Source organism: Micropterus salmoides, unplaced genomic scaffold (assembly GCF_014851395.1).
Source record: "Micropterus salmoides isolate LMB-PRFRI ecotype aquatic unplaced genomic scaffold, ASM1485139v1 Ms_hic_scaffold_9, whole genome shotgun sequence".
In the NCBI taxonomy this organism is placed as follows: Eukaryota; Metazoa; Chordata; class Actinopteri; order Centrarchiformes; family Centrarchidae; genus Micropterus; species Micropterus salmoides.
In genome coordinates, this window is record NW_024044681.1 from 11741322 (window position 1) to 11753647 (window position 12326).

The following is a 12326-nucleotide window of genomic DNA, read 5'->3' on the forward strand; positions in this document are numbered from 1 at the left end:
ACTATACTTAAAGTGCTCACTATGCAGAATGTTCCATTTGTGTTTATTATATTTTTGGGTTATAATTATTGATGCATTAATGTGTAAATCACATGTTGCAGCTTGTAAAGGTGCACCAAATATATTTTACTTTGTATACTGTGGGTAGCTTAATCTACAATATATCATAATTTTGTGTTAATAATATGTAAAATAACAAGTAACTAAAGTTAGCCATACATTTAATGGAGTAAAAAGATTTATCTGCATCTGCTCTCAGATGAGCCATCAGTAAATGTAATGTGCAGTTTGAAGGTGGGTTAAAATCAAGGGCAACTGGACTAAAATGTAAAGGAGTTGCAATATAAAATAGCATAAAATGGAAATAATATATTCATGTAAAGCATATCTCAAATTTGTAAGTACTGTACAAGTAAATGTTCTTTCATATTCCACCACTGTTTATAGTTAATATAATCATAGTTCTGATCACATGTTCAGTGTAGAGAAAACCAAAAAACAACAAAAAAATGAAGTTGATGAATTGTGGGGGAAAAAAAGGTTTATTACAACTAAAGATGTTACTTTCCCTGAGAACAAGTTTCAGTGTCACACAGTTATGATCTACAAACTGTAAACTAGTCACAATTAAAATCATTGCGTATAGAAGCTATGTTCACAGTTTATTAACTTATTGTTTAATAATTACCAAGGCAAACATGATCTGTCAACATGACAAAAACATACAGTGTGTGGTTTAGAAGGAAAAATGAGAAAACTCAAGAGGCCTGTCGTACTTTTTCATTATAACAGGCTCAGGCCCTAATCTCCTCAAGAAGTACCCACTGTGCCATCCATTATATTACCCCTTTCATTTTCCATGCGTCAAAACTTCAATCCCTCCTTCTCCCTCTTCTACACATTACCTAGACAATGTCAAAAAAGTCCCAAAAAGACAAAAAAAAAGAAATTCACACCATCTTCAGTCTGGCTAACAGTAAAACTTTGCTTAAAAGGGAGTGGAAAACACCACATCCGGAGTCGCTGTGCTTGATTTTCAGTCGGGAGAGCATGTTTCTCTCCGAGCCGCTCACATTTTAGTGACCAAAGCATCCTGAATGGCAATCACCTGGAATCCCAGGTTGTCGATCCCCAACTTCTGCTGGTTATTGAGCTTTTCTTGGTTTTGGCTGTTGTGGTTTCTGTGGTCTGCGTCTGTCTCGAAGCAGTGGACGCAGTGTGGCGTGGTGACCTGGACGCTTTTGGAAAAGTTTGAGAAATCCACGGAGTACTTTCCCGTCTTGGTGCGGGAGATGATGGGCAGGAAACTGTATCCCCACTGAATCTCCTGTGGGATGTAGGAGGTTCGGACCTGACAGGAGGAGCTGGTGGACTCGGCAGTCCCGTCCAAAAAGACCACCAACTCAAAGTCCTGCTGGGGGAGAGAGTCGGCCGACAGCTCGTAGAATGGGCTTGATCTGTTAATCACGTGGTAGAGGGTCAGAGGGCAAACAAAAAATAAGTTATCCTTGCCAGCGTCAACCGTAAAGTCAATGTCCACCTGGTCCAGAATGACGATCTCTCCGTCTGCCGTGGTTGTTGTCCTAAGTAGCTTACCGTAGATCTGGCTGCCAATTAATAAGGTCTTTCGGAGGTTTGCCACTCTGATCAGGAGACACAGACTTCCTTTCTTCAAGCAGACGACAGCTGTGTCGCTGAAGGTGACCGTCTTTGCCCTTTTTTTGGGTAAGGAGATCTTGGCCATGATGACGCCACACATGAAACAACTGATGAACATGCCGATCAGTGACTGGATGATAAGCACAGCCACAGCGCCAGCACAGTGCCCAGTCAGCGACCTGCCACCATACCCAATGGTGGTCTGGGTCTCCAAGGAGTAGAGGAACGCAGTTGTGAGGTTGTTAACATTGTCTACACAGTAGAGATGTCCAGCCGTGCGGTTCTGTCCCGTCAGATCCCCGTTGCTTTTTGCGATCCAGTACCACAGCAGGCCGAAAATGAACCAGCTGCCCATGAATGAAGCCACAAACAGGAAGAGAACAAAGCGCCAGCGGATCTCCACAAAGGTGGTCCAGAAGTCCACCAGATACGCACAGTGGTTACTGTGTTCAATGTTGCTGAACTCAATGTTGCAGTGCCCGTCTTTGGAGACTAGGCGAGTTTTGTGGCTTTGCTGTCCAGCTGACTGGATGTGACTCTGGAGCAGCTGGAACATCCTGGAGCTGGAGAAAGCAATCGCAAGATTAGTACCAAAGCTGCATCCAACTGTTTCAGAGCAGGAACTCACCTCATACCAGTCGGGTCAAGTCAAATTTCCCCCAAATTACAAATTTTGCCTTAAAGGGCTTCGAAGTACATACAGCATGCAACACCAACTATCCGTAAACTTAAGCCAGACTTAGCTTTTAATAAGGAAAAAACTTTTACCATGGAAGAAAACATCAGGCAAAACAAAAACAGCCTGTCTAAGGCTCAACTAGCTATTTAAAAAACATGTTATTATGTTATGATTATTCAGTTTAATGACCATGCAGCTAAACGGGACACATTTGTTTGCTGTGTTGGGTCTGTTTATCTGATGATTTGTGTTTCCGCTTCCAGTAAATGATGTTTGTGATATTCTCCATTCATTCCAAGAGTCCCATGAAACGACCAAAACCAACAATTAATTGATCCGGCTAATAAGCATTTACTGTGTAGTCTAATATACAGTATCTAATTCCTCTGAGCTGCCATGGATAACATGTTCCTTTATTACCATGAAAACACACACACACACACACACACACACACATACACATTGTGTGAGCTGAGCACCAAATGTGTATTAATCCGCAGCTGAAAATAATCCCCAACAAATGCAGTTTACTCCAGTTTGAATGACATTTACTAAAAACTACAGTGGCAAGCTGTTTTAGTAAAACATCCAGCCTTTTTTTGAAAATGAAACTATATATTTGTGACTTTAAAAAAAATAAAGATTCACACTGTCATGGGTTCGGGGCTGAGAGCCATAGACATGCAGAACTTTTTTAAATTATTAATTTTAATAGGAAAGAACACATTGTTAGTTTCGTCTTTTCATGGCACTTGTTGACAATAAAAAAATGTAAAATATCATCAGACAGATCATTTAATCTGAAACCAACTACAGCCCTAACCAGTCTTCTCTGCTAGAAGCCTGTCATGGAGCCTCCTTTCTCGATTCCTAGTATGTGCAGCATGTGGTTCGGTAATAGGGAAAATCCAAAATGCTGGCCTGACCATCAATGGGAGAAAAAGCTCTTGGGCTCCAGAGGAGGAGATAACCAGATTGTTTAATTGAGAGGGGGCAGAAACCCCCGGGTGGAGAAGGTAAAGGCCATGGAGATGATCCTGAAACCTGAAACCAAGAAGCAACTGAGGTCATTCCTGGGACCAGGGTGATGATGGAGCAGTGGATAAGACACATGCCTTTGGTGTGAGACCCCCAGTTGCTCCGGTGGCGTGCGACTTCTGACATACTTAGCAATTGTAAGTTGCTTTGGATAAAAGCGTCAGCTAAATGAACAAAAGTAAATGACTAATTGGGTGGTTTAGACTGTTCATCCCTAACTGTGCTACTTTATATGGATTTTTTTAAAATCCAGTGCGTCCAGACTGCAATGGTCAAGGGAGTGTGAGCAGGCTTTAAAGGCCTTGAAATCTTTCATCTCTCAAACTCCTGTGCTCCTGAGGCCAGACTTTACAAAGATGCTTGTGGTACAAGTGGATACATCCAGTGTTGGCCTGCACTGGTACAAGGAAAACCAAGCCTACACAGGACCACTTTGTTCCCGAGTAGAAAACGTTTAGACCGGGAGAAAAAGCCATTAAGTGCTATGACCTCATGAGAGGGGAATTCCAGCTGCAGACTGACCACTGAGCCCTTATGTGGACGCATACAATGCACATCAGAACCGAATCCTGCGTTGGTGTCTAGCCCTCCGGCCATACCAGTTCACCATTGAGCACTGTTCGTGTAAGAAAAACCTTATTGCTGACTATTTGCCAAGATTGCCTGGGATGTGTGAGCCAAATGGAGAGAGAGATGTACTTCCCAGTATGTAATTTCCTTGATTTACTGTTTGTGTGTATGATGAGAGGAAGGTGCACTTCAGAAAAGCTTGAGTTTAACCTTTCTGCTCACGCAGGTTTTCTGTAGGAGGACTTTAAGTCCCTGACCTGCCTGAACTTTAAGATCCCCTTTTGGGTTTTCTCCTGTAATGTTAGTCATTTCCAAATACATGTTTTGATGTTTATCAACCTTCTGATGTCATTATGCATTATGTTTTGGAAGCCAGCAAACCAGTTGATCTGTTTTTTCACTCACCAGGAAAATGGAGAAGGGCAATGTTTTTCACTCACCAGGAAAATGGAGAAGGGCAGTGTTTTTTGTACTCTGAAGGGTGTCTCCGCTGAGACACAAGAAACCATTTCATGAATGGTACGCAAGATCGTTGACGTAATCCGTACTCTGCGCATGCGTTGGCGTCTGTAGCCACCTGTCGGAAGCTCCGTCTTAAACCGGACTCTTATCAAGTTTTAATACACACTTTTACGTTACATTTATTATATCCTTTTTATTTAACTTAAGTTTTTAACTTAAATGTTACGTGGGTTAAGGATTTTAGTCGTCTGACATGGATTTTAAGCTAGATGACCGTAAAAACGCGATTAACGCTACTGATCACAACAAAGCTCCAGCGACTAACGTTAACTCTGCCCCATGAGGACTGTACACTCCTTAAGAAAGCGAACAAAAAGATTGCTGACCTTATGGAAGACATCCGACAACTTTCAGAGAAATTCAAAGAGAAAGATTCCCTGCTGACTGGCTTTATGGAACAGATTGTTTCTCTTAGCGCAACCACTAACATCCAGGACACCGTGTTATGGGACCCCTCTACCCTTCCGAGGCTTTCCTCCTGCTCGACTCCGAAGCATCAGTCAACCTGGGCTGAAGTGGTGGTCCGTGACTGCAAGAGAGGCTCGGATGGGGCTGCCTCTCCTCCGTACATCGGCCTCTCCAACCGCTATGCAGCCTTGTCTGACGACACTCCGGTCCATCCAGCGGATGCACCTGCGGCTTCAAGTCTCCCTGATACGGATCTCTTTCGGCGGACAGTGCCGGCCAACACTGTTGCATCTCGGCTACATCTCCTGCACTGGTGGCAAACGGTGATCAGCTGGGCCACCGATCTGCCGCTGGGCCTGATCGGCGGCCGTCATCCCAGTCAAAAACCTCCGCTTCCCGATATAGGATGCTGAAGGAGGCTGTGCTCAGACGCTCCGGAGGCCGTCTCTACCCTGCACCGTTGGGTAGCCCTTCTCACAGGTCTGTTACTGCTACTCCAACACAACACTCGGCAGCTCACACACTCCATCCTCAGTCCGCACGCAGTGTTGAAGCAGATACTGCTTAGTCCTGCTCCTTCTCCCCAACCACACTAATAATTGGTGACTCCATAACCAGAAACATCCGTTTCTTTAACGCTACCACTCACTGCTTCCCCGGTGCCACCACGGCTGACATAAAAAAAACTCCAGGACCTAATGCCGTCGCTCCCGTCCTCCATCACAAGAGTGATAGTCCATGTCGGAACAAATGAACACAGCTCTTCAGCAGTCTGAGCTGACAAAATCAGATTTTAACCGTCTTTTTAACTTTTTAAAGCAGTGTGGAAAGCCCGTCTTTATCTCTGGTCCCATTCCCACAGTTGGTCGCAGTGCTGGCCGCTTCAGTAGACACCAGTGTTGTTCCAAAGAACAACACTGGGAGCAGATTCCTGTCATCATCACGCATAGATCAGTAAACCGAAATGTGCACATCCCACACAGAAATATTAGTAATCTCTTAAGGATTAGGACAACTGCACCAACTCTAGCCAGCTAGCTGAACTGTGTCTGCCTCAATATGATTGTTTTAGTCAACCGAGGGTCAGTGGTCGTGATGGTGGGCTAGTGAGCGTGTATAGGAAAAATTTTAAATGTCATCAAGTACGCTGTGATGAATTTAACTCCTTTGAAGTTCTCACTCTTAAACTTGGAGGGCTACAACCTATCGTTTGTTATAATTTATCGCCCCCCAAAACCGCCTGGAGGATTTTTATCAGAACTTCCTGAATTTTTATCTACTCTACTCTAAATTATGACAGAATTGTTCTTTGTGGCGATTTTAATATTCATGTTGATGACCCCACCAATGTTAATGCAACTGACTTTTTAAATATGGCCACTTCTTTTAACTTCAAACAACATGTCATAGGGCAAACACATAACCGTGGTCATACACTGGACTTGGTTTTTACCCTGGGTGTCAGCATTTCCCCTGTGGAATTAGTGGACATGACCATATCTGACCACAGATGTATTGTTTTTAGCTGCGATTCGCCTGTTACTCATGCCACCTCACCAAGCTCTGTGTGTTCTCGCATCTTTAATGAACAAAGTGTTTCAAAGTTTTGCACATTCTTTCAGAGCCAAAGCCAACACCTGTCTGATTCCAACACCAACAATCTGGTCGATCACTTCAATCATATCTGCTTGTCATCACTAAATATTACTGCTCCTCGAAAGGTTAGGCCTACGTCTAAAGCTAGTAAGCAACCCTGGATAAATGACAGCATTTGCAGCCTAAAAAGGGAATGCAGGAAAGCAGAGCACAGATGGAAAAAATCCAGTCTCCAAGTCCATTACCTCAGTCTGAAGGATTTATTAATTAACTACAATAACATGGTTAAGGATGCAAGAACACACTATTTTTCTGAACTCATTACTACACATTCCCAGGTTTCTGTTTAAGACTGTGGATCAGCTGGTAAACCCAGCCCCTCCTTGTGCCTCAGCTGGAAGTAATGATGACTGTGAATTGTTTTTATCTTATTTTACCAATAAGGTGGTGTCAATCAGAGCCTCTATTACCCCCGCGGCCTCTTACTCAGAGGTCCCTCACCAGCAACAAGAGTTTTAACCAGTTTTATCCCATCGACTTGTCTGAGCTTTTAAAAACAGTATCACAAATGAGAGTGTCCTCCAGCCCACCTACTAAGTTTTTACTGAAAGTAATGGATTCTGTTGGGCCCCATTTGATCTCTGTTTTCAACAGCTCCCTATCTACTGGTTGTGTCCCTGATTATTTTAAAACGGCTTGCGTGAACCCACTTTTAAAGAAACCTGGTTTAGATCCCTCCCTCCAACAAAATTTTAGACCAATTTCAAAACTGCCTTTTATTGCAAAGATTCTAGAAAGAATTGTGTCCAAACAGCTGCTCACTGTACTGAAGAAGTTTTATTTATATAGCGCCTTTCCAGAGCTCAAGGTCGCTTTACATGGTACATTTACACACTAACACACAACTTACAATCACATAGGATACATAAACATACTGGAAAATAACAAAATATTTGAAAAGTTTCAATCTGGTTTCAGGAAGTACCACAGCACTGAGACTGCCCTGCTTAAAGTCACCAATGACTTTTTAATGTCTGCTGATGAAGGCATGTGCTCAGTCCTGGTACTCCTGGACCTTAGTGCTGCTTTTGACACCATTGAACATCATGTTAGACAGACTGAGGCACTGGGTGGGGATCTCTGGTACGGCCCTAGAATGGTTTTCATCCTACCTGTCAAATAGGAAGTTTTGCGTGTCTGTAAACAACTATGTCTCTTCGTTCTGTCCAGTTAAATATGGTGTTCCTCAGGGGTCGGTCTTAGGACCCATTTTGTTTTCCTTGTATCTGCTTCCCCTTGGACATATTATCCATAAACATGGTATTTCTTTTAATTTTTATGCTGATGGCACACAAATGTACTTGCCCGTCAGATCCTCAGACCCTGGGATGCTGAGTTCACTTACCGACTGCCTTTGTGAAGTTAAAAAATGGATGTCAAATAATTTCCTCCAGCTGAACTCAGACAAAACAGAAATCCTGGTCATCGGGTCTCAGCAGATGGCAGTATTTACAAATAGGTGTCTATGAAGATTCTCAGTCATCCAGGTCATAGTTATCTAACGAAGGTTAAAATCAAGGACAACTGGACTTTGTTGAAGATACTGGAAGACGTTTCGTCCCTCATCCAAAGGACTTCTTCAGTTCTGACTGACTGGCAGGGAAACTCAGCTATTTAACCTCAGTGGGGTCGTTGGCCAGGGTCGATACCGCTGGTTCGTTAGTGTTCCTGGTTGCTGTGACGACAGTCGTTACAGTCGTTCGTTGGATATTTACAAATACTGCCATCTGCTGGTTCCCTAGTAAATCACATTAAGCCTGTGGCAAAGAACCTTGGCGTCTGGTTTGATAGTAATTTACATTTCGAGCAGCACACCACAAAGCTTGTTCAATCATGTTTTTATCAACTTAGAAATATATCAAAAATTCGATCTATGTTAACTTTTAAGGACACCGAGACCATTTTACAGGGCTTCATCTCATCACGCCTGGATTATTGCAACAGCCTTTTTACTTGTTTAACCCAAAAATCTACTGATTTACTCCAGACTGTCCAGAACTCAGCTGCCAGGCTTTTAACCAGAACAAAGAAATGTGACCACATTACCCCTATTTTAGCTTCATTACACTGGCTCCCAGTATGTTTTAGAATTTACTTTTATTGATCACTTTTAAAGCTCTTCATGGCCTCTCACCTTGTGATATTTCTGACCTTTTAGTTCCATACGCACCAGCACGTACCTTGAGATCCTCGGGCAGAGGTCTGTTGTCTGTTCCAGAGTCTCGACTGAAAACTAAAGGGGACAGAACGTTTGCTGTCAGGGCCCCGAGGCTCTGGAACAGCCTGCCCGAGGAAATCCGGTCGGCTGAGTCAGTGAACTCTTTTAAGTCCCTTCTTAAAATATACTTTTATAGGAGAGCCTTTCCTGATCTTTTTTTACTTTATTTTATCCCTTTTATTTTATTCTATTTTATATTTATCTTAAATGTGTATTTTAGTCTTTTCAATGTTTTCTTGCTTTTATCTTGTATTGTTTCTGTATTATTGTCTTTTGGGTATTATTGTCTTTACACTTGTTAAAGCACTTTGTAACTTGTTTAAGAAGATAAAGATTATTATTATTATTATTTTTGTCACTAATTACCTGCAGAGGACCGTAAATGGTAAACCTAATTATTGTTTTGTTTTGTGGCTGGTCTGAATAAATTTTATTTATCTGAAAAATCAACGCCAGCACGATGGTCTATCCATCCTGCTCACACTACCAACCAGTATAACATTTTCTGGCAGTGGTGGGATGGTTCGCCTTTGTTAAGTGGAATCCAGTGAAGGAAATACACCAGGTGAAGGGCGTAGACGAGGCCGGGTCACCAGGCAGAATCCAGTTCAAGAGGAGAATCAAAAAAGAGACAGGGCTGTGGAGTGAAGCATGGAGTTTAAACCTCTGTTAAAAAGGTTCCAACGCCTCATTTCAAGACTCACCCAACAGCTGTCTTGCAGGAGCCGCTGAACTAATCCATGATTAGCCGAAAGACCAGATGCAGTCAAAACCTGTGCAAGACTGGCTGTCTATCTGATAGATCTCCTGCATGCTGGTCTGTCATTCCCACTCACACTACCAACCATCCTCAAGTACAACAACGCCTAACCACTACCTAACCAGCCACGGAGGTCAGAGTTGCAGTATTCAAAGGGGACACAAAACTGTTACAATATGATGGACTTCCTGCAGTCTCTGATGATTTTCTGGTGGCATGTCTTCAACAGCAGCCATTTGTACATGTCAGTGAACAGTGAATTAGTGGCATCTCATAACCCCTAACCCCCACCCACAGTATAGTACACTGATACTGTAATTCATCCACACATGTAAATATAATGTTGATTATTGTTGATTGTTTTGCACATCCCTGCTCTAACTGTAATTTTAACAGCCGTACTATACATATCCTTTATTATTATTTTATTTTCATATCTTATTGTCAATTTCATATTTTATATTTATGACTACTTGACCTGCAGTACTTGCTCTATCTTTATCTTTTTCTATCTTTTGTTATTGTTAAGCACCAAAACACCAAAGCATATCTGTTGAATGTGTAAATGTGGCAATTAAGCTGATTCGGATCTAATTTCCCTTATTCCTGGCACAGACAATGCTGTATTCTTTTGAGCGATTGTTAGTTTACTTGTTTGTACTGTTAAATTGCACCACATGGAGCGTTACGTAACAGATTAGACTCAAGATCAAGATTCAATAAACTTGTTTATTTAAAAAAAATTGGTACTAAAACTTTTTCAAAACATTTAAAAATGTTATCATACATTAAGAATAATCTTATTGTTATTTGTTATTTAGTTTATATCTTTGAACAGTCAACAAACTATAACAGTTAAGTGTGACAATTTGACATACTTTTGTGATCACACAAAGCTATTATTAAAATGCCTTATTAAGTACATGTTGTCTTATTTTTACATAATTTTGATGTTGGACAAAATAGGAAATCTGCTTGTGCTATTGCTATTTTTTTTTCCAGTTATTAAGCCTTAACAAGGGTTCAAATAAGTACTGTTAATGCACTCCTTCAGTTCTTTGTATCACATAATTGACAAATATTCTGAAATATTCTGAAATATTCTGTGAGTGAGAGAAATTGATAGCACTTGTCTCAAAACTTTAGACCAGGGACTGTGGGCCTCCCCTCAGACAAAGCTTGGAAAAGGGCACCCCCTCACAACCCCTTAGTTTACTTGCTTAGATTTGCTGAATCTCCTGGATGTCTATGGAATCATGATTACGTTGTATGATCCCAAAGACAGTCAACGAGACAGCCTAATGTCATTGTTCAGACTTCAATAAATACATAAAAATAGGTCTGTCTTCAGGCATTTCTAAGTTTATGACTCTGGGAAAGTGGGATTAACAGTGAAACTACTGTATCTCTGAACTGTCTCTTTAACTAAATCACACACACGTAGGCTATGTGATCTTCCTTTGATAACTAATAATAAGAATAAAAAGTAATAGTATTTTTTCACTTCCATTCACTGAGCCTCCCCTGAAGCTGTTTGAAGCCCCCCCTCATTTTAAAAGCCTCTTCTTTAGACACATCTAAGCAACAAAACACACTTAATGTTATTGATAAAAATAAAAAATAAGTGAATAATTAATCCGCTCTCGCATCTGCAAAAGTAAGTAGAAATAAGTTCTGACATACCTGCTAAGTGAGACCATGGGTTCGGAGTGCTTACTGGAACTCCGCTGTAACTTCAGACTCCTTTCTTTTAGCGAGTGGCCATTGAAAAGATTTTAATCCACAATGAAATGTCCTAATTCCAGCCACATGCCAGCCACCGAGCTCCAAGTGGGCGTCACAGTTCTGTTTGACTGGCAGGGTGACTCCCTTCATCACTTCACCAGAACATCTAATAACTACACAACCAGCGGCTTCATCAGCGCTGGATTCACGGTGGCTGTAGTTCTTGTCAGTGTTAATTCTGACCAACATGAGGAGGGAAATATCCTGCAAAAGCCCTCAGTGCTTTTGTGTGGCAGAAGGTGAAACTATTGAAGGGGCCATCATCCCCTATACTGCACCCATGCTGTTCTTGTTTTCAGCCCTGAGAACATTTTGGATTTGCATTGGGCCTCACAAAGAAATCCCTCAATCGCATTTCCCTGGTCCCCCTCCCCCCCTTGAACTTGCAAGGCTGCCTCACATTTACATCAAAATGAAGAGCAGCGGTCTTAGCAGTCTTTGCCATCTACCTCTGGTTGTAGAAGGACCATTTTCATATTTGTGGAGCATATTTCCATGATCTCTTATAACAGAGATCTTGAATTGATAAGAAGCCCCTCAGCGATGGACACAGATCCCATTAGCTGCGTAAAAATGAAGGGAACAGGAGTTGGTTGTAGATGCAGACGTGTTCCTGCTGTATTGATTCAACTTCAGAGATCCTGCAAGACTTTTACAGGCTACTATAGTACCTTTCTGGCATTACACAATCAGAGATCTTTAGTCGGGTGCACAGGTGCATCTGTAAATACACAAGTGTTTAAGCAAAGTACAAGCAGCGAGTAAAGAGCTGCACATAAAATACACTAAAGACTCATTAAAGGTTAAAGTTCAACATTTTGGGAAATAAGCTAATTGGATTTCTTGCCGAGAGTTAGATATGACATGTCTGTATGCTCTATATGAAGCTACCACCAGCACCCAGCCAATTAAAGTAAGCAATGACGTAGTTAAAGGAGTAGTTGGACATTTTGGGAAATACACTTATTCCCTTTCTTGCTGACAGTTAAATGAGAAGATTGACACTGCTCTTATTATATATTCTAAAGCTG

The 12326-nt window shown here is 41.7% G+C and overlaps 1 protein-coding gene across 1 annotated transcript; it reads right to left on the minus strand.

The window, feature by feature from the left end:
• Nucleotides 1-537: 537 nt before the first annotated feature.
• On the minus strand, nucleotides 538-11225 carry LOC119895261 (ATP-sensitive inward rectifier potassium channel 1-like). The gene is made up of 2 exons (XM_038708243.1): nucleotides 11194-11225; nucleotides 538-2222 (listed from the first exon to the last, which is right to left on the minus strand). The coding sequence occupies exons 1-2, from the start codon at nucleotides 11208-11210 to the stop codon at nucleotides 1070-1072; spliced, it is 1170 nt and encodes a 389-aa protein (XP_038564171.1). The 5' UTR covers nucleotides 11211-11225; the 3' UTR covers nucleotides 538-1069.
• Between the last annotated feature and the right edge of the window lie 1101 nt (nucleotides 11226-12326).